Source organism: Andrographis paniculata, unplaced genomic scaffold (genome assembly GCF_009805555.1).
Source record: "Andrographis paniculata isolate CXL003 unplaced genomic scaffold, ASM980555v1 Contig35END, whole genome shotgun sequence".
In the NCBI taxonomy this organism is placed as follows: Eukaryota; Viridiplantae; Streptophyta; class Magnoliopsida; order Lamiales; family Acanthaceae; genus Andrographis; species Andrographis paniculata.
In genome coordinates, this window is record NW_026137568.1 from 5,530,186 (window position 1) to 5,551,997 (window position 21,812).

The 21,812-nt window shown below is 33.6% G+C and overlaps 1 protein-coding gene across 1 annotated transcript; it reads right to left on the bottom strand.

Annotated features, from left to right (window-relative positions):
* Nucleotides 1-19,918: 19,918 nt before the first annotated feature.
* On the bottom strand, nucleotides 19,919-21,500 carry LOC127249317 (crocetin glucosyltransferase, chloroplastic-like). The gene has a single exon (XM_051272062.1). It carries the CDS (start codon nucleotides 21,459-21,461, stop codon nucleotides 20,070-20,072), a length of 1,392 nt encoding a protein of 463 aa, XP_051128019.1. The 5' UTR covers nucleotides 21,462-21,500; the 3' UTR covers nucleotides 19,919-20,069.
* Nucleotides 21,501-21,812: the final 312 nt, after the last annotated feature.

Below are 21,812 nucleotides of genomic sequence, written 5' to 3' on the forward strand. Positions count from 1 at the left end.
CTGGATGAAGGATCTAAGCCAAACAAAGCCCCAAATTCATCCAAAGCCAAAGTCGTCGAACAAATCATTGCATGGAGACCAAAGCCCTCCAAAAGCCAGCAAAGAAAACCAAAGATCAAAGTCTCCGCTCGTCCAAAGAAGATATCAATCAAATCGCTCACACGGAGATCAAAGCCCTCCAAAAGTCGGCAAAGCTAAACCAAAGATCAAAGCCTCGGATCACCCAAAGAAGACATCAAATCCAAAGCCGATGCTCAAATTGCCCACACGGAGACCAAAGCCCTCCAAAAGTCGACAAAGCCAAACCGAAGACCAAATTCCTTTGGATCGTACAAATAAGCATCAATCTAAAGTCAATGATCAAATCACCCGCACAGAGACCAAAATCCTCCGAAATCCGACAAAGCCAAACCGAAGACCAAATTCCTTCAGAACGTCCAAAGAAGACATCAATCCAAAGTCAATAATCAAATCGCCCGCATAAGACCAAAACCCTCCAAAATCTGGAAAAGCCAAATCGAAAACCAAATTCCTTCGGATTAAAGAAGTCATTCAAAACCAAGTTGAAAAATAAATTGACATGGAAAGAGAATCAAATTATCCATTTAGAGAATAGGACCCATATTAAATCTAAATCAAATATAATTTGCACAAATTTTGTGTTAATTAAAAATGTATTCATCTTGTTTTTTCAAAAAAGAATTTAAGTATGCATTTGGAAATTTTAAAATAATGAAATCTTACAAAAAGTTAAAAAAATTGAAAATCTACTAAAAATAAATACCTCGCACAGAGCCTCATTGAATGAGCTCTCATGATAAGTAACAATTCTTATTTCATTCATCATGCTTGGTTGGGGATAATCCACAAGGCCTCCATCTTAGTATTTTTAGTGCTAATTTCCTAATAGATGAATTAGTTGAAGAAAAATAAAATAATGGTTATTTGAATTAGCTTGTATCAATATTTCTATTAGTCTTAGACATAACATGTCTCAAATACCTTGCACTTTATTATTGACATAGTAGCTACATTTTTTTTTTTTATATTATATAGACTTGATATTTTAGAAGGACTAAATGTGAAATGCAACAATTTTCCTGAATTTGATCATGAATGGCAATGATTGCCGATAATGGATTAATTTACTTTTTAGAAATCTTAGAGCCATTTTGTAATACATGCATGAAAATTTTCAAAATTAGTCATTAAATATGAAAAATAATTAATGAAAATATCATAAAGTTAATATCATTTACATATTACCATAATCATATGAACAACAAACTTTACCGAGAAAGAAAATGAGTTTAACAAGTTGTTCAAAATGGTTAAAGTCTAAACTTATCAAATAGAATATAAGTCACTATCATCTCCATTATTTTCACATAATTCTTCCACTTTGTCAAGTACTCATAAATTTTATCATCATTTTCCTCATCTTCATTATCACATCGTCAATTTCAATAGATTGTACGATTTTTAAAGCAATAGCCAATGGATCAACATCTTCCCTACACAAGATCGAAGAATGAATACCCTTGTCTACTTGAACAATCCTTTCCATCATTCTTACGTTATCTTGATATGCATCAATAGGGGCAGACGTTTCACTATTCTCCGTAGTTGTATTTTCAATGGTACCCAATAAGTGTTGATGCTAAATATTTTGAACAACTTACCAACTTTTACCCAACTTTGCAAGGTAAATGATTTCTTATACATGACTAGCTAATACATAGGAATCATTCTTATACCATCTACAACAAATATTTAGTCTGGTGTAGTAAACATCCATATGTATCCCTGAATTTGGATTTGTATTAAATCACTCACATTCGAACACTACAAGACACTTATATCTTATGTATAATAATTAATACACATTAGTCAATACGCCATAGTGATCAATTGTGTTCTTCTAGTGGTCACATTTCATTGTAATTACGCAATATTTGGATAAAAAATTATTATCTCATTCTTGAATATGAAATCTTATGTTATTGACTATGCACAACTTATGAATTCTTGCACAATTACTAGGCCCACATGCAATTATGTATAACAACTCAATTGCTTCATCCAATATGGCATTATAAGACGCCAACATCTAGACAATAAATAAGAAAATATAACACTTCCACTGACTAAAGTAAATAATACTAAAATAATAATTTAAATATAAATAATATATTTACAAACTTACACGACTTTTAAACCGTGTAGGGAACTGATCTCAATGCCTTTTCGCTACACCCAAACCACTTGTTACTTTTTTTTTAATTCATCCATGTGGTATCTAAATGCCAAAAAGAGTAAATGCATATTTGGAATGAATGATATTAAAATCAAGTAAAGTGATTTATAAAAATAGTAATTTAAGTTACTTATAAATGTTTTGCGCATACGAACAATTATGTAGTATGTATCAATGTATTTTCCAAAGTTCTACAGGATTTATGAATTCAAACTCCAACCTCCTAAAACTGTGACCATTTTGAAAAAATATAAATATTTTATTTTTTTGCGAGCTCTGTCCTCCATTATAATTTTTTTCCTCTCTATCAAACTTTGTCTCACTATCATGATGATACATAGAGCAAAATGTAAGAAACTTATTGGCAATATAGCCCTTTTCAATTAAACTTTCAAGATAAGCTTTATTTGTTATATATGATTTACTTGTCCAAATATTTCTTTCGATTGAACACATCCACCTATAAAAAATCGGCTAACTAACTATAGCTTCAAGGGCTAAGTGACCATCCATGTGAACCATTACATCAAAGAAAGTAGGTGGAAATTTTTGTTCCAACTAACACAAGATAATCACAATATCTTTCTCCAATCTCTCTTAACTTTTTCACTTTCAAGGTATTAGAACATAAAGACTTGATGAACTCTCCGAGTTATAGAACACAACTATGCACCCTACTATGTAAAAATCACACATTCCAATTTTATGAAACCATTGTAAAATTAGATGACAATCGAGCATTTTCAATATAGATACTTTACCTTCATTTACATTCACACACTTTGATATGTTTTATGCATATCCATCACGAAACTTCATAGACTTAAAAAAAATTACAAAATCCCTGTCTTTGGTGCTTCATTAGTAGGTACGTTGCATGGGGCATTATTAATAACTTTTCATCTGTACTAGATTTTGAATATAATTCATACCTAATCTTTATGTCTGCTAAATCTATTCGAGCCTTCACTAAGTCCTTTGTTCTCTTTCAATGTCTTTCAAAAATATTTTTGTCAATGTGTATGATATCGAGATTGTGTTATAGTTTAAGTTTATACGAGAAAGATAACTAAAAGAATATGTTTTTCTTTGTCCAATTAAGCTCCTCATCATTTCTTTTTTCTTTTCTTGTTATTAGGATGCTTTCTTAGGGTTAAAGATGGAATGTTGTTGAGTTGCTGCAATATATCATCCCCTGAAAATTGTTGCGGCTTAGTACCTTTTTTTGCTTTACCATTAAATATCCTCTTTTTACGCCAAAGGTGACCATTCTCTAAATATCGATGATATTTCATTTACCAAATTTTACTTTGCAGCTTTTGTGAACATGTATCCTTGTTGCAACAAGGGCATGTTTTGTACCTTCTTGTACTACACCCGGATAAACTAACATAAATAGAAAAATTATTTATTCTCCATAAAGTCATAGTATGCATCCAGAAGTTTTTCCTGCTATATGCATCGATTGTTTCAACCCCTTGATTCTATGATTCTTTCAACTCCTCTATCAATGGTTGTAAATAAATTTCTAACAAACATGATCACATTCATCTCTCTAGCCCTTTTTGTTGTATACAGATGTATTCCACTAGATCACCATCACTATTTCGTTCATTTCATCCAAAGTAATCTAGTCATTAAAGAACACAAAAAATCTCAATCATAAACACATCACTTCATCATTCAATGCCATGTATATTTGCTCAAAATTGCATTAACACATTCAGCCGTAATTCACTGACATTCATCTTGTTATACATATATGATTTCGCTCATCTCCCGCCCTCACTTCACTCACTACTTAGCCAAACTCTCTCACTTATACTTTATGCATTTTGTTCAGTCACTTTGATACAACACTTATTCATTAGATTTTACTTTACTGTTTTCTTAGACTGAATTTCACTATCTTTTCGTTGATTATAGTCCCTTACCACTTTAATCGTTCATTCAAACTCACTATAAATATTTCTTTGATTTTATTTCAAGATTTAAAATCTCTAAATTCGACTTGGAAAGTCACTAGTAAAAAGAAGTATAAATACTTTTTATAGCAAGTTAAGCAACTACGACTTCATTTTTGCTTATTCAATGTGCTATTGACAATATTCCTAGAACATGATATTTTAATCATTTTGCTTAATATATAGCTTATCAATATTCTTGGTAGATTTCGGTGTTTGAATTTCTACTATATCTTTGGTCTTGTTAGCATCTATCGAAAACCCCAAATGCACACTTGATCTTTAAGTTTTATTTTCTCATTCGGATAATATCTTGTTCTTATTCGATTAGATGCGTATGGAAGTCTATTGACTTGATGATGATATCATCATTATACACCTCCATACTATGATTGATTAGATCATTAACATAGCATTCATGACTCATTTGATAAAGTTGCACCAACAATTTTAATCTCGAATAGCATAACGGTCCATTCATAAATACCTAAGGCGCCAGAACATCGAAAAAAAATTTTTTTACGTCTTCTTTAGCTAGGAAAATTTTCTTATATCCCGTATAACCATTCATAAATACCTAAGGCATTAGGACATCAAAAATCAATTATTTTCAGCTAGGGAAATTTTATTATATCCCATATAACCACCAATTAAAGAAAAATCTTATGTCCTACAGCCAAATCAATTAGCATATCCGTCCTGGGCATAACATATTCATCCTTAGGAGCATCCAAATTGAAATCACTGAATCATTGCAAATTTGTATCTTACCATCATTTTTGGTAACAAGGACGATAATTGCTGACTATTCAGCATATTGATAGAGCTGAATGAATCCTACTTTTAGTAATTTCTCAAACTTCTCTTTAATTTGAGGCATAAACTATGGATCGATGCGCCTTGAAATTTGTTTATATGGTTTATACTATTCTTTGATTGGAAATCTATGCTTAATTAGGTATTGATCCAAGCTTGGAATTTCGGAATGATCCATGCAAAGAAATTTGAAAACTTTTTAATTACATTAATCGTTTGGTATTGCTACTCAGTTGTTAATAAACCATTGACTCGAACAATTCATGGGCCAAGTTCAATACCTAGATTGGAATCCACTAATGGATCTTGAGTTGTTAATGATGGCTCTGTGTTTTCCATTATATCAGATCATTTGAATTTAGTTTCTCTATGCGCATTCATCCTTCTATCTTTGAACGAATTTTGTGAGCATTCTAATAGTTGCTCATAATAATATTTAGTAATAAAATTATTAATAGCATGTATAGTAATTTTTGACATAACTTACTTTATTCAAATTATTAAAGGCATGGTTTATACTTATCCATAAGATACATCTTTGTTCAAATTAATAGAACAATGCCCTTGATTGGTGCGTTACAACTTCTCAATGGTAGTCATTATAAAGCGATGTTTGTGAGATAGGTGGGATGTGATCTAAATAGAACATTGTTTCCTCTATTGAATTGGCCAATTGAAATGGGTTCAAAATGGCATCTATTGTGAGAACTTGATGTTCTTTCCAAAATATCAACTGTTGATGAAGCATGGACGGAACACATTGGGATGTATGTATACAATCTTGACCCAACAATACCAAATATTTAGTATTTGCATCCACCACAAAAAACATTAGTCAAATTATTTCTGTGCCAAACTTCATTGGGGCTTTTATCATTTCTTTAGGCTTAGTAGGTTGTCCTGTGAAGCTGGTCATTTTTATGTCCACTTAGGCCAAACCGGACACACTTCTGCCCAATGTCCTGAGTGTTTTTACTAACATAACATTGAAAATGGCTCCGTTATCGACGAATACTATGTCCACATGTTTGCCATTGATGTGTTATGTCACATACAGGGTTTCAAATAAGGTGTATCATTTCCTTTGAGATGGTTGCAAACTCACTGAGATCAACGAATTCAGCCTATGAAGCCTCTATTTTTTCAACAAAAACTCTTGTCATTCGAAAATGTACCTTTGAGTTCATCGATTTTAAAATGTTATGAGATGGACTATTAGCTTCAATGTCTATCATGATTTCGTTATCCTCTGATAACTAAAGATCCTCATCATTGAAATCCATCAGATTATTCAACATTAAATCATTCTTCTTTAAATCTTTGTCCACACATTTTCGAATTTCCTCTGTCATCAGGGCATGCACTTTTGAAGGTGAAAAATACGAATCTGACCTTAGGTTCCTCATGAATTGCTTGCTCTTGGAGTTTTGGGTCCACATTGAGTTTATTGTAGTGATTGCATCGGTGATATTTGGTTTTGTTTTTTGTGACTATGGTTTTACCATTTTAAAAAAAGAATCTATCTTTCTTCCTTCATTCTATTGTTATCCTGCTACTTGGTCCTGTCCATATTTTTCGGCTACGGATGTTGGGGTATACTTTATACTTTGGATTTTTTTTTTCACATTTTGCCTGAGTACTTCTTATACTCATTTCCTCTTCGGACTTTCTCTCTATAGGACTTTTCTTTATCTTCATGTATCAATTGGGTTAACATGGCGACTTTTTTCCTTTTGTGGTTCTTATTGTAAACCTCGCCCTCCACCTTTGATGGTCTTCAAAATATCTTTTCAAAAGGCATATTAATTTATCATATGGTGAAAGAATTTTGGCACTTGCAGTAAGGTCTTTTTACCCTTATTTTTCTCACTTGAAATCAACCACTACCTTTTGGGAATGCAAATTTCTCTATCAGTTAATAAAATATAAAAAATGTCATATTCTTTGGAAACATCAAATGGTATCCGATCTTGATTTCCTTCGTCTCCATGTGTACGCTTCAACTTTAGAAAAATATAAGGTATCATTTTCTTGATTTCGGCAGTCATTTCCTTTATTTCCTTCATGCTATCCTCTATCGAATAACATGATTATGAATCCATATTGGCCATCTATTTTTTTTAGTTTTATGGAGTGACTGATCTTTTTCTCGAGAACGATTCTTTAATTGGCTGGACTTTGATACTAATTGGGCCAAATCAGGTAGATCATGGGCAACTAATTTCTCTCTCAATCGTACGTGCATGTTTTGGACCATTAAATGATTATTTTACATTCTTCAATAAATATATTGCATTTCCTTTTCAAATGCAGAATTTTTCAAGAAAATATATGGTATTTTCTTTGGGCAGCTTCTTTGTCTCGCGTAAATTGGTCAACGAGACTGTGGGCACAAAATTGAAATCGTGTATGAAAAGAACTATTTATATCTTCTCAGGTCGTAAACTGCGTTGTTGGCAATCCCGTGAACCATGAGAAGACTGTTTTAGTCAGAAAAAGACTGAATAACTGTAGCTGAAAATATGAATTGTATGCCAATTCTGCTAATTGGGTTGTAAATCGAACCACATGTTCAATGGTTGAGGCTTCATCTTCTACCGAGATATGAAAATTAGGAGTGGGTGTTTGGTCACCACTATTTCTGGGAATAGCCTTTGATAACTTGTCCAATTGGCTATTCGTGGGTTCATTCCAAAATGAAACATCATAACCTGAGCTACATCCTCTAGAGTAACTCTGGTGGGTGGAACATAATATGTACGGTCAAGGTTGTTGGCTCTATAATCTACCACATGTTCCAGCGCGTATGCTAGAAGGGAATTCACCTGCCTTTGATCCAATAGAACATTGTTTTGGTACGTTACAGATGTCTTTCTTTTTTCCACAGTGCTAGTTGGTATGGTGCCATCCATGAAAGATGGTGCACCAATAGTAGCATGAAGTCGTGAAGGAGAAGCGTGTATTGGTGTTGAGACTGATTGCATAGTCATTTTGCCTAGTGTTTTCTCTAATGTATATTGCATTGCATCATGTTGATCGCTCAACATAGCTTGCATAGTGGCATTTTATTGATTGTTCATTATTTGAACTTACTCTACCCAATCAACTTGAGGATTAGTAGCAGAAACACTGTTTGTGAGTATTGCTACCGAGCGTTCAGTGCAACAATGCTTGAGATGGTGAACTAGCCATATGAATTATTCTAATAATTTGGCTGAAACAAAGGTGCATAAAGTATGCTTCAGGTTTGGGACCAGCTATGTTGTCTTTTTCCACATGTGGTCTTCAATTTGTTAAATGCAAAAGTTTAACTAATAAATAATAAAATTAGGGCATAAGCTTAAATTTAAATTTATAATAGCCCGAGAAAGAAATCCGTAAGGTATTATAAGAATGCAAATATTTAAATTCTAAAGGAAATTAAAGTAGTGATCCCCAATAAATTTCTCAAGAGATTTGTAAGTGATTGAAAATGTCCAAATTGTTGTTTGTTGTCGCATATTTAAAGGCAGCTGATTGGACAATTGAAAATCAATTATTATCAATTATGGGATCGTGGAGGTTGGTTACATGGCAGTTTCATTCAATTAAAAAAATTTCTAAAAATTGTTTGCCTAGGATCGGCCTTCCAAGACCAATTTGTTGTTCAGTTGATAAAAAATTTGATCAAAACTTGTCAAACTCGGTTTGGACCGAAGTTGGTAATTTGACAACTTTTTCCTGAATTAGGCCCGAAGTTGATGGTCAATTCTTTGTGTAAGAGTTGATCATATTAATTATATATAACTATTTATTTATTTATATTAAACTTGTAATTTTATTCTCTATAAAATAATATTCATCTTAAATATATATATTTTTGAATTTTTTAAATATATATTAACTTCAATAAAAAAATTATATCATATAATTAACCAAATAATATTTAAATATCAATTCAACTAAATTTCAACATCATGAACTTATTTGTTCATCCGAGTTTTTGTACATTAATTGCACTTATTGATCATAGTTTTGTATGATTACTACTGGTTAAATTTTATTTTTCTACTAGGAATGAAAGAAATTGAAGATTAATGCCAAAATTTCAGATTATTGCTTCCATTTAGGTATGTCCATACTTAGAGAAAGTTGGATAAGTAAAAACTTCATGGATATATTAGGAATTTTGCATCAAGAGGAATAGGTGGAGTGTAAATAAAATAAATATATTCAAAGCCCAATTCCTAGGGCTGCATGTTTTTATCAAAGAGGAAGAAAATCGAAAAAATCATCTTGAAGAAAAAATAAGAAATGTGCGGACGGCTTGAGCAATCAAGAACGACTACATTTGTTTTCAATTTCCAGTTATGTTTATTGGCTAAAATTTCTATTCTAGTCTAATATTAAATTTAATTTTCGAATTATGGGCTTTTGAGAAAATTTTGGTTTTAATTGAATATTTCGATTAATTGGTATTTGTGCGATTTCTGTGTATCATGTCTACATTCATTAGATGTGATTTATTATTGTGGACAAATTTTAAGTCTATCTATTGATTGTGTGCTAATTGAATAACTACATTTGTAATTGTGTATTTATTTGATAAAGTAGTAAATAGGTTAATGACCTTAGCTTAGGAATTGCATGACCGAATAGAAATTATTTCGTAATTGATTAATGATTCAAATTGAATTTTTTCTCACCCTATTTTCAATTGAAGAGTTTTTACTATGGTCGTACATAGTTTAATTCTTTCAGTTAGGACGTGGTTAATTAGTCGTACTATTGCCACCGACAAGATTAGGAAAAATTGAGTGTTTAATCGTATCGAACACATATAACTAATTTATCAGTGGATTAAAAAAATTATTTAATTCGATGATCAAATCAAATATTTGACTTTTCATTTAATCCTTAGAATATAAATTTTTATTTCTTGATAAGTTTGTTTCAATTCTTTATTTGATTTTATTTAGTTTAATTAAATTTCTTTAGGATAGTTATTTTTATTTAATTACCTTGGTTGAAAACCCCTATTTTTATAATTAAATAACCAAATAAAGAAACAATATCACAGTCCATGTAGATTTGACTATGTTACAATCATTCTGCAATTGATTAAGAAGAATATGTAAATATTTGATTGACAGATCATACATGTCAATTTTTGGCGCCGTTGTTGGGGACTAATTTGTACATTGTTACTTTTTTTGATTTATTTAATTTATCCCTTATGTTTGATTCTGATTTATGCCTCGATCTTCTCAAATAGAAAATTTCATATACGATCCAGAGATCAAAAAGTTAGAAAGGAAGTTGAGGAAAGAAGCTAGATGAAAATTAGAATTCAAAAGAAGCTCCAACATATAGTCAAACAAATTTTTTTCATTTCTGATAAGGATAGAGATACTACTATGGCTGCTCCAAATTGAACTCGACAACCTCTTTGCATTACATTCCCTGCAATAGATGATATTGTTAAATTTGAATTGAAATTTGGATTGATACACTTACTGTCATCTTTTCATGGTCTTTTAGGTGAGGAGCCCTATAAACATCTACGTGAATTCAACATTTTCTGCTCAAGCATGAAACCAACATAAATCATTGATGAACAAATCAAATTGAGAGTGTTCCATTTTTTTTTTAAAGAATGCAACGCAGGATTGGCTGTACTACCTTCCACCAGGAAGCATAACTTCATAGGATGACATGCAAAGAAAATTTTTGGAAAAATATATTATGGCATCTCGAGCTACAACATTAAAGAAAGGAATATATAGGATTAAACAACACCAATGAAAACACTACGTGAATACTAAAAGCGATTCAATTGCTAGTGCAAAATGTCTTCAACTCAAAACAGTTGTTTATCTAATACTTCTATGAAGGCCTTAATTGGACAGATCGAAGCAACATTGATTTTGATTTCTCGAATGGCCGTGAATACACAATAGTTTGGTACTTGATACAGTGAGTAGTCGATAACTCTAACTCTAGTCCCGTTTGATTAGCTATCTAAGCGAACTAGAATTGTGCATCAATCAGTGGTTGGTCAAACTCAACAAGTGAAGGCATGCGGCATCTGCACTAGTATAGAACACCCTAGTGATGGCTGCCCTAAACTTCAAGAATGTAGTCCTACAAAACTGAATACAACCGGATTTGCACAAGAATCCTACAGACAATGCAACCTATTCTCCAATACATATAGTCCTTGGTGGAAGGATCATCTCAATTTGCGGTATGTGAATCAACCGCAAGCACAAGTGCCAGTGCAATAGATTTATCACCCACCACCACAACCACCACCACCACCTCAACCTACCCCACCTTCAGGTATATCTTTAAGGATATGTTTAAGACCATGGGTGCTGACACATTGCAATTTCAAAAGGATACGAAGACCAATATACAACATTTGGATACAAATGTGGAGATGCGACAAAGGTACATCAACTGAAAGAGCGAGAACAAGAAAAATAACCTTCACAATCTGAAAAGAATCCGAAGAATGTGAACGCAATGACTTTTTGAACCAGTTAAGTAGTGGAGAGCCCACAAACCATGGTTCTAAAGAACAAGGACGAATAAACCATTGAGAAAAAGATTGAAAAAGAGGATATAAAAATTGATAATATATATTCTAAACCCATTTTCAATACTAAGTCTAATGAAGTTTATTTTCCTTCTAGGTTGATGAAGCCAAAGAAACCAAATAAATACTTGGAAATTTGGGAGGTATTTAAAAAAGTGAAGCTCAGTATACCACTGTTAATGCAGTTTGCCAAATCCGCAAATATGCAAAATTTTCTAAGGATTTATGCACTAACAAGAAGTGGATGAAGGGTGATAAGTGCATTATTGCCAATAAAAACATTTCTACTGTCTTGCAAATAAAATTTCAACCAAACTGCAGTGACCCAAGTATGTTTTCAGTTTTTTGCAAAATAGGAGATTTAGAAATTAAAAGACCCATACTAGATTTAGGAGTTGTGATAAATGTAATGCCTAGAGAAAACATGAATTTTGATTCAGCTGGGTAATAGAACTAATATGTATACGACTTGTAAAAGATATTTTTTCCAACTCCTTGAATTTAGCACTTTTAAAGAAAACAAAAATTCTGATTCAGTTGGCTATAAGATATTTTTGTTCAAGCCAGTGAATTAATTTTTTTTTATCGACTTCAATGTGTTAGATATGAAAGTTAAGAATTCATCTAATTCTTCACCCCTATTCTTAGGAGGCCTTTTATGTGTACAAATAATGTTAAAATAGATGTGAAGCAAGGCATTAAGCATAAAATTTGATGATAATAAAATTTATTTTAATATATTTGATAATGTTTATGTTGATTCTAACTATGTGTCTGTCATTAGTGTTATTGAGCCTTTAATACTAGAATTTTTTGAGCTAGATAACACAAAAATTTATTGATGTGAGATCAATCCCATCAAATATATTGGAGCACAACCATTTGTAGGATGATAAGAGTTTTTCGGAAGCTTTTTCTGTCAGCAATTATCAACTCAAACACAGTGTAAAAAATCCACTTGTAAATAGAAAAAGGCAATATGTAATGTATCCACCAAATAACTAGCAAGACAAACAATGTCTTGAAAACCCCCCTCCCCATCCCCCATTTCATAAATAAATAATCTACTAAAGAAACAAAATTACAATCCTTGTGGATTTGATCATATTATTATTAGTATTATTATTATTATTATTATTCTTAAATTGATTAAAAAGAATAGATAAATATTTGATTGATAATTCACACATGTTCCAACAACAATTGAAATTACTTAACAAGCATACATGACAAGTAAGAGGTGGCTAAGTTGATGTGGTGCTTGATTGATTATGCAAGACTATTGATTATACTATACTAATGTCTTTTCGATTGAACATGTTACTTAAGATTTGCCTACTATAACAGTAATTTCAAGTGTCATTATCTCTCTTCCCTCCTCCACGTATGTATCATATAAGCAAAATTATTATGTTTTAAATGTCTTTGGGCATCTTTGCTAAGATGCTCAAAAAATGTCTATTTTTTTCCGTATTTTTATATATGTATTAATGTTATATTTAATTTTTTATATTTTTAAGATTTTTATATTTTATAAAAATTTATATTTCTAAAATGATATAAATATTGATATATTTATATTTATATTTAGTTTTCAAAATAAATCATTTTTATATGAAATTTTTTTTAGAGTATCTATGTGTTGTTCTTCTTTAACACTACACGAAATGTGTCGTAATAAAATTAATAGAAATGGATAGATCTGATAGTGACAACATAATAAATTCTATTGTCACAACTTAATCATACTTGTATATGATACTCTCTATGTTTCACCTACTGTGTCTATATTGTCTTTTTTTTTTTCCGTTTTACATTGCATATCTCTATTTTTTTAAAGAAAAAAATTACATATTTTAATTTTTTTTTATTTATAATTTTTAAATTTGATTACTTAGTGATCTTAATTTTAATCTATAATTATCTACATTATAGGATAATTATGTTTATTAATATATTATTAATTATTTATGAATTATATTTTTTCTTAATTTTTGTGTCTACTGTAAGTCGGTCACAATATCCTTCGGAGGGAATAATACTTTATTTTTAAAATGTAGATGAAATGGTAGACATTATATGTTTCTTTTGAGGAAAATATAATTTTTTTCTCTCACTCGGTAAACGATAATTTGCGAAACCACGATTCTTCCCTCTTCTTTTCATTACAATGTGACCCTTGTTACTATTTTTTGAATTTAATATATGTTAAATTATATTTATATTAGTCTCTCCGTCCGCCTGTTAGGGTCACATTTAAAATATTTTTATATTTGTATAATTTTTTTACAAATGTAATTCTATTAGTATTATAAGACACCAATGAAAGTATTTTTGTAACTTTTTCTTAATTTATACTATGTTTTGACATAATAACTAATATTCAAATATCAACACGCAAAAAATTAATGAGACCCCTAGAGGCAGATGGAGATAGTATTATAAACTATTATATGTACTTTTTTTTTTCAAAATATTAGATATAAATTTTGTTAATGAAATTTTATTCAATATTTATATTTTTTATTAAAATAATTATTTTAATAATTATAATTTCAAATATATTATTTTATATTTTCAATAATATTTTAATGAATATTTTTTGTAAAATATTTAAATTAGATATCTATCAATTCAATTATAAAATTTATTTAATTAAAATTACATACAATATAAATAATAATTAAAAGGACAAGTAAAAATTTTAGAATTTTCTTTCACGTGAATGTAAAATTTAATTGAAGTTTTTCGTGACTTGGAGAAAAAAGAAACTGACGTGACACAAAAAAAAAAAATAGAAAAATATAATTGCGTTGTGGATGGCCTTAGAGAACAATTAGGGTATGGGACCCTCGGCATCCAAGTCTTCTCGGCCCCATCCACCATCATTAATGGGAGAGCGACACATGTCACTTTCAATAATGATTAATTTTAATAAATAAAATTACAAATTTTATATTTTTGCAAATCAGACCCTCTTCCACCCTAAACATATTGTGATTAAAAGTAACGCCCTTTTTTCTCTCTAGTCGAGCCTTCGTCATCTCTGCCCGGCGCACACGTCGTTGTCGTCGTCGTCGTCCAACCCCTCCTCCACCCTAGCTCACCCAACAGCCCCGTGGTTTTGAGCTTTTTTTATTTTAGCGAGACCTACATTTTCTTTTTTTTTTTTAACTAGAGGACTGTCAAATACACATATTCTTCGTCGTCGGCTAGCCAAAATATAGCTCTTCAAATCGGATAGAGAAGAAGGCCGATCAGCTACATCACTCTCACATTTGATTGGAATTCTTATAGAAGCTCATGTGTTTGTCCGAGAAGCACTCAATAGGTTCATTGAGCAATATAGAAACTTGTCTCTGCAGAAAGAAACATTTACAGTTGAGCAGCATGTGTTAAGTTTTAATAAAACAACATTAGTAAAGAAACAAGACAATAGAACGATGGTGACAAAGAGTTAGACAACACCGTTAAGGTTTCCGATGACGGAGCGGAATGTGAAGAGTGGTAGCGCTTCCAGAAGTTCTGATTTGCATCTATTCTGCAGATTGTACACCTCGCCACGGAGAATGATGTCGGTGGCAGCGGCGGAGGCGGAGGCAGAGAAGCTGCGGAGCTGCCGCAAGAGGATGTGGATGAGGAGGTAAATCGAGGGGGAGACGATGACGAAGGATGCGATGATAATAACAATAATAATGGTGAAGTGTACGACGCCGACGAGGACGGCGCCGTCGGTAGCATTTGTGCCTTGAAGATGAATTCGCTGTCAATGGCGGTCACCGGCTGTGTGAGTACGAGCGGAGCTCAAAATTGAAGATTCGAATTCGAGAAAAAAGGTGTAGGAAGGACTTAAATGCAAATTACGATATTTTTGTTGGATAATTGGATAATTGGATATTTTTAACCTCATTATTCGCTGAGTTGAAATGCATATGAGCTATATAATAATTATTAGGCATTTGATGCCGGTAGACATAGGCGCGCCGTGTGCCCGAACCAGATAATATGATTGTGGGTTTGTGCTTGGACTTGGGTTTGGTAAATAAAAGGATTAATATAGTCCATTGTGCTCCGGAGTTTAATTGAAATGAACAAATATTTTTGTCAAATCTAAAACCCAAGAAATTAAATTTATATACCAATAAATAGCCTCAAATGCATGCATGAATATAGAATGCATTTAAAATCAAATTGCATGCATAATGCAAAATTAAATTTATGTTGAGTTCATATACACATGCATGCATGGAGGTTTTTGGAATACATGTATGGAAATCACAATTATATGCAAGGGTTAATAACACATGATGGTTATGCAATTCAAATTTTAAATTGCATAATGGTGATTAATGCATGATATATGCAAATTAAATTGCATAAAAATGTTTGCTATGTGTGTAGGTTTTCAAAATTGCAATTTATTAGAGTGCAATTAATCTTCGACCGTTACATGCATCCGTGGGAGTGCCTATAAAAAGGGTGTTGTGCATCTCATTTGGATATACTAACACCAAGGGAATCATCTCCCTCTCTCTAATCCTCTCCTCGCCATAAATGTTTTATGGCAGAGTTTTCGAGGAGTTGTCCGATAAAAATCCGGAAATTATTTTTTAAATATTAAGTCTCCCGACATAGCTCTAGTCCCCTTATTTTAGTTCGCCGAAACTCCGGAATATTGAGGTGCTACCTAGTTCGGAGACAAATGGTGTCTTATCTTTGGGAACATTGCGCCACGAACCGGAGGCACTACTGGGGGGTATTCGTTTTTACAGAGAGAGATTCTACCTCGACTTGACGTGATTATTGAATCTATTTCGATGAAATTACTAAGATTATCGAATTTATTTTGATAAAATTATCGAGATTATTGAACTTATTTCGGTAAATTGTCGTGATTATCGAATTTATTTCGATAAATTAATATTGATTATCGAATTTATTTCGATTAATTATTTTGATATCAAAATTTATTTTTTGATAATTAATTTGATATTCTCGCAATATAATAATTTTCTAACAATCGTAAAAACAAATATTTTAATATATTGCTAGAATATTGTAGCTCGATCAAATTTCCAACATCATGGATAGTACCGGCAATTCGAGTGTACGCACATCCGGTGTCGATGTTTCTATTGTGTCGACAAATGCCGATCGCACAGAACAAAATGTTGTTTCGAGTGTGCCGATTTATGGCATTGTAGATTGGGTAATACTAATCTAAATGCTATAAAAAGATTAGTAAACTCTAATTTACTAAATATTGAAAAGTTAATACTCAAACTAAGTGTGAAGTTTGAGTGGAGACAAAAATGGCTAATACTGTTAAAAAAAAAAAACAACGTGAAGCCATTGGATTTAATTTACATTGATATGTGTGATTTAAAATGTGTGCAAATTTGAGGTGAAAAAAATATTAATCACCTTAATAAATGATAGTATGAGATATTGCTACCTTTACCTGTTAAGGGGAAAGAGAGAAACAATAATGTCTTAAAAAAATAATAATAAAGCAGCGAATCAGCTGAGCTATATTTTTAAGGCAATTTGAAATAATTGGAGACACAAATGTGTAGCTCTGTATGAAGAATTATGTTGCATAATTCATCATACTACAACATCATACTCACCATAATTGAATGGCGTTATGGAATGCATTAATGCCTTGTTGATTTATTCAGAATTACCCAAAAATTGTGGGGGGCAATTCTAACTGCGAATTATATTCTGAATAAAAATTCACTCGAATGTAAGGATAAGATCCCTTATAAATTGTGCAAAGAAAACAAACCTTCATACAAATATTTGATGTATGGGGGTGTGTCTGGTTAAACTGTAAGTACTGCCACCCAAGAAATTTGCGGAGAAAGCGGTGGGTTATGTAAAGCTAGTAAACTTCTTGAGATATTTAAAATATATTTCTCGAATTTTGGCATACACTACACGCGATATACTCCAGTACTTGAAGGGTACTGTGATGCTAACGAGATATGTGACACGGAATATTCGTTGTCTACAAGCGGGTATGTCTTTATGACCGGAGGTTGAAAATCCACGAAATATTTTGGAAGAAAAAGTACTTCCGGTAATGGTATATTGTGATAGCCAAACTGCATAAGTAAAGGCTAAAAATTGAATTTACAATGGCATATCCTGACATATTCGATACAAACACAATATTGTGAAACAATTGATCACTAGTGTGGTTATAAATATTGACTATAGGTCAATAGAAAAACTTGCGGATCCTCTAACCAAAACGTTAAATCGTGATCAAATGTATAAATTGCTAAGGAAATGGATCTGAAATCCAAAAAATTAAGAGACAATTACAATGGTAACCCAACCAAATCACTTGGAAATCCCAAGTCTTGGTTCAATGGGAAAACTAAGCTGTAATAGTTCGACACAAACACTCGATCACCATTCCCTGAAAAACTACGAGTATTGTGCAAAGTGGTGAGGTTGAGTCACTGATTCTTAATAATTCTAAAAGTAGAGTTGGATACTTTAAGATAGAATTGCTTATATAAGTGTGAAGTGAGGGCCGCTTCAAATGAAACACTTATGAATCCAAAGATGTGATTCATGACCGAAACAGATCATAACAAGAGAACAAAATGAAGTTGAGATAGCGACATGTAAATATTATTGAATAAAATGTATACAAGTATGGAATAGTTCAATGAATTAATCAACTAGGCCACCGATACATACAATAATATTGACTAAGGAAGGTTCAAAGCCACAAGCTAACTATCCCGACGTGTCAATGTCTCGGGAACTGAGCTGTGTTGTCCTTTTAAAGGCATTTCCACTCATGTGGGGATTATTAGATAATCAGTTAATCGGTTATTTATTTAATCGATGAAATTTAATTTATAAATTAAATTCATAATTATCAAAACCGATTATTCACTGAATTGAAATGCAGATGGACTATATAATGGTTATTAGGCATTTGAATGCCGGTAGACATAGGCACGCGCCGACTGCCCGAATCAAATAATATGGTTGTGGGTTTGTGCTTCGACTTGAGTTTGGTAAATAAATGGATTAATATGGTCCATTGTACTCCGGAGCTTAATTGAAATGACAAATATTTTTTGTCAAATCTAAAACCCAAGAAATCATTTATAAACCAATAAATAGCCCCAAATCAAATGTGTGCTGAATATATAATGCATTTCAAATATAATTGCATGCATAATGTAAAATAAAACTTATGTTTAGTTTATACACACATGCATGGAGGTTTTTGGAATACATGTATGGAAATCACCGTTATATGCAAGGGTTAAAAACACATGGTGGTTATGCAATTCAAATTTTAATTTGCATAATGATGATTAATGCATGATATATTATGCAAATTAAATTGCATAAAAAAGGTTGCTAGGTTGTGTAGGTTTTCAAAATTGCAATTTATTAGCAATTTATTTGCATGCAATTAATCTTCGACCGTTACATCCGTGAGAGTGCCTATAAAAAGGGTGTTGTGTATCTCATTTGGATATACTAACACCAAGGAAAAATCATCTCCCTCTCTCTAATCCTCTCCTCCCCGGAAATGTTTTCCGGCAGAGTTTTCGAGGAGTTGTCCGGTACAAATCCGACAATTATTTCTTAATCCCGACATAGCTCTAGTTTTTTTATTTTAGTTCGCTGGAGCTCCGAAATTAATATTAGGGTGTCACCTAATTCGGAGACGAACGTCGTCTTATTTTTGGGAACGTTGCGCCACGAACCGGAGGCACTACTGGGGCGTATTCGTTTGTACGGAGAGAAGTTCTACCTTGACTCGACGTGATTATTGAATCTATTTTGATGAAATTACTGAAATTATCAAATATATTTCGATAAATTAATATTACTAATTGAATTTATTTCAATAAATTATTTTATTCTTCGATAATTAATTTTATACTCTCGCAGTATAATAATTTTCTGACAATTTTTGTTTTAATTTTCTTTTTAGAGAAAAACATTAAGGGTATGTTTCTTTACCTCAGTTTTTTTCAAATTTTACTATTTGAATTCTACGTTTTTCGAAAAAAAAAAATTTATAACAAAATATCTTATCAAATATTATTTTAATATCAAATTTAAACCAAATTTTTTTAAATTCAACCGAGAAACACAACTAAGTACACGCCATTCCATCGATGATATTGGATGGGGTGAGAAGGCGTGATGCCGAGGATCCGCCGACAACTAGATACGTAGGGATTTTCCTAACACTTGAAGTCAACTTGATCCAACTGGCACGGTTCATAATATAACATAAAATAATAATAAGAATAATAAGAAAATTAATATTATACGCTACATCGTATTACTAGATCTCGTATTACTAGATTGCAGTTTTTAGATAGATTGAAACAAAAACAAAAAAAAAAAAAAAAAAAAAAACACCGTCGTCATTATGAATGCCATTAATAATTACTGCCATTTAAGCAAAAAAGGCCTCCAAATTCCTTGTAGAAGACCCGCTAACTTCGTCCACAGCATCTCTAGCCAATCCCTTCCACTTCTCCGCGTTCCGCCGCACCTCTCTGCTCTGATCCCCGCCGTCCATCACTGCCTCGATGCACCTCCTTATCTCCTCGTTCTCCACCGCCCGATCCTCTTCCTCCACCCTCACTCGCACGCCCGTCCGCCACACCTCCTCAATCAGCTTCGCATTCGTCCCTTGATCCGTCCACTGCGGGAACGCCACCACCGGAACGCCGCACGATACGCTCTCCAGCGTCGAATTCCAGCCGCAGTGCGTCAAGAAGCATCCCACCGACGGATGCGTCAGAACCTCCAACTGCGAGCACCACGGCACGATCTTCCCCATCTTCTCCAGCTCCGCCAATCGACTCATTGAATTCCCCTCCACGTCGTCCGATCGGATTATCCACAGAAATGGTCGGCCGGAGTCGATCAGAGCTTTTCCGATCTCCTCCAGCTGCGGCTTCGGCAGCCTAAGCAAACTGCCGAACGACACGTAGACAACAGATGATTTGGGCTGCGTGTTCAGCCACTCCAAGTAATTGTTGCATTTGATCTCAAAAAGGTCGCCGCCGAAGGACTTGTCGGACGAATCCTGACCGTCTAAGAAGGCGGATGGAATCAACGGCCCGATGGCGATCTGCTCGTAGCCGTCGATGGCTTTGAGTGCATCTGCTTCCAGCGCGTCAAATGTGTTGACAAGCACTTTCGGCCTTTCCTCGCTGTCCAGCAAGTCCACCTGCTCCTTAAAAATCGGGAGCGCGAATTTATGCTTCTCCGAGGTTGTCGGGAGGAGGAACGATGGAAGGTCTCGTTTTGAGAATGGGGGGAGTCCTCTGGGGAGCTGAAGCCGCCACGACGGGTCGCCGGAATTGGAGGCGATCTCGTCTTGGAAGCCATGAAAATAGTAATAATATATGTCAAGGACGGTGGCAGGTTGAATCCAGAGCAGCGCGCTGGGGACGTTGCAGTCACGCGCCACCTGGGAGGTCCATGGCAGGAGGATAGTGTAGACGAGGCGCGTGACGGGGCAGCCCTGGTCGGCGGCGGCAGCAATGGCGTCCCTCAAAGCCTTGGAGGCATTGGTCCGCAAATTGGACATGTAGTAGTCATGATCAAGGGTTTCGCGGTCGTAGCCATCGTCGTATCCGTCGGAGAAGAGGGCGAAAGAGAGGGCGTCAGGCAGTGCGCGGGCGCCGGCGGTCTTGTCCATACAGCGGCGGGCGTAAATGCTGGTGACGAAAGTTACCCGGATGCCGAGGCGGAGGAGGCGCTTGGCGAACTGAAGGGCGGGATTGATGTGGCCCTGTGCGGGGAAGGATATCAGGAGCACGTGGCGCAATTCCATTGGTGGGCGTATTAGTATTAGTAGTATAAAATGTGTAGGTAGATGTTGGAGTTGAGTGGTCAGCAAGGCTGGGAGGAGGATATATAGGCGTGAGCAGATGAGGTTAGAAATGATGACGTTTGGGGTGACGAATAGGGAGAAATGAAGCAAAATTTGCTAGGTGGATGGATGGATTGGATACAAATGACAAGTTTGCTTTTCAATGTTAGTGAGTGATTGATTGGGAGAGACAGAAAGATAGCAAGTCAACATTGGACTAAAATGGATTGGAGTAAGTAAATGATATGAATGAAACAGCGGTCATGCATGACGTGGACTGTCATTCGGCTAACATTCTTAGACAAGTATTTT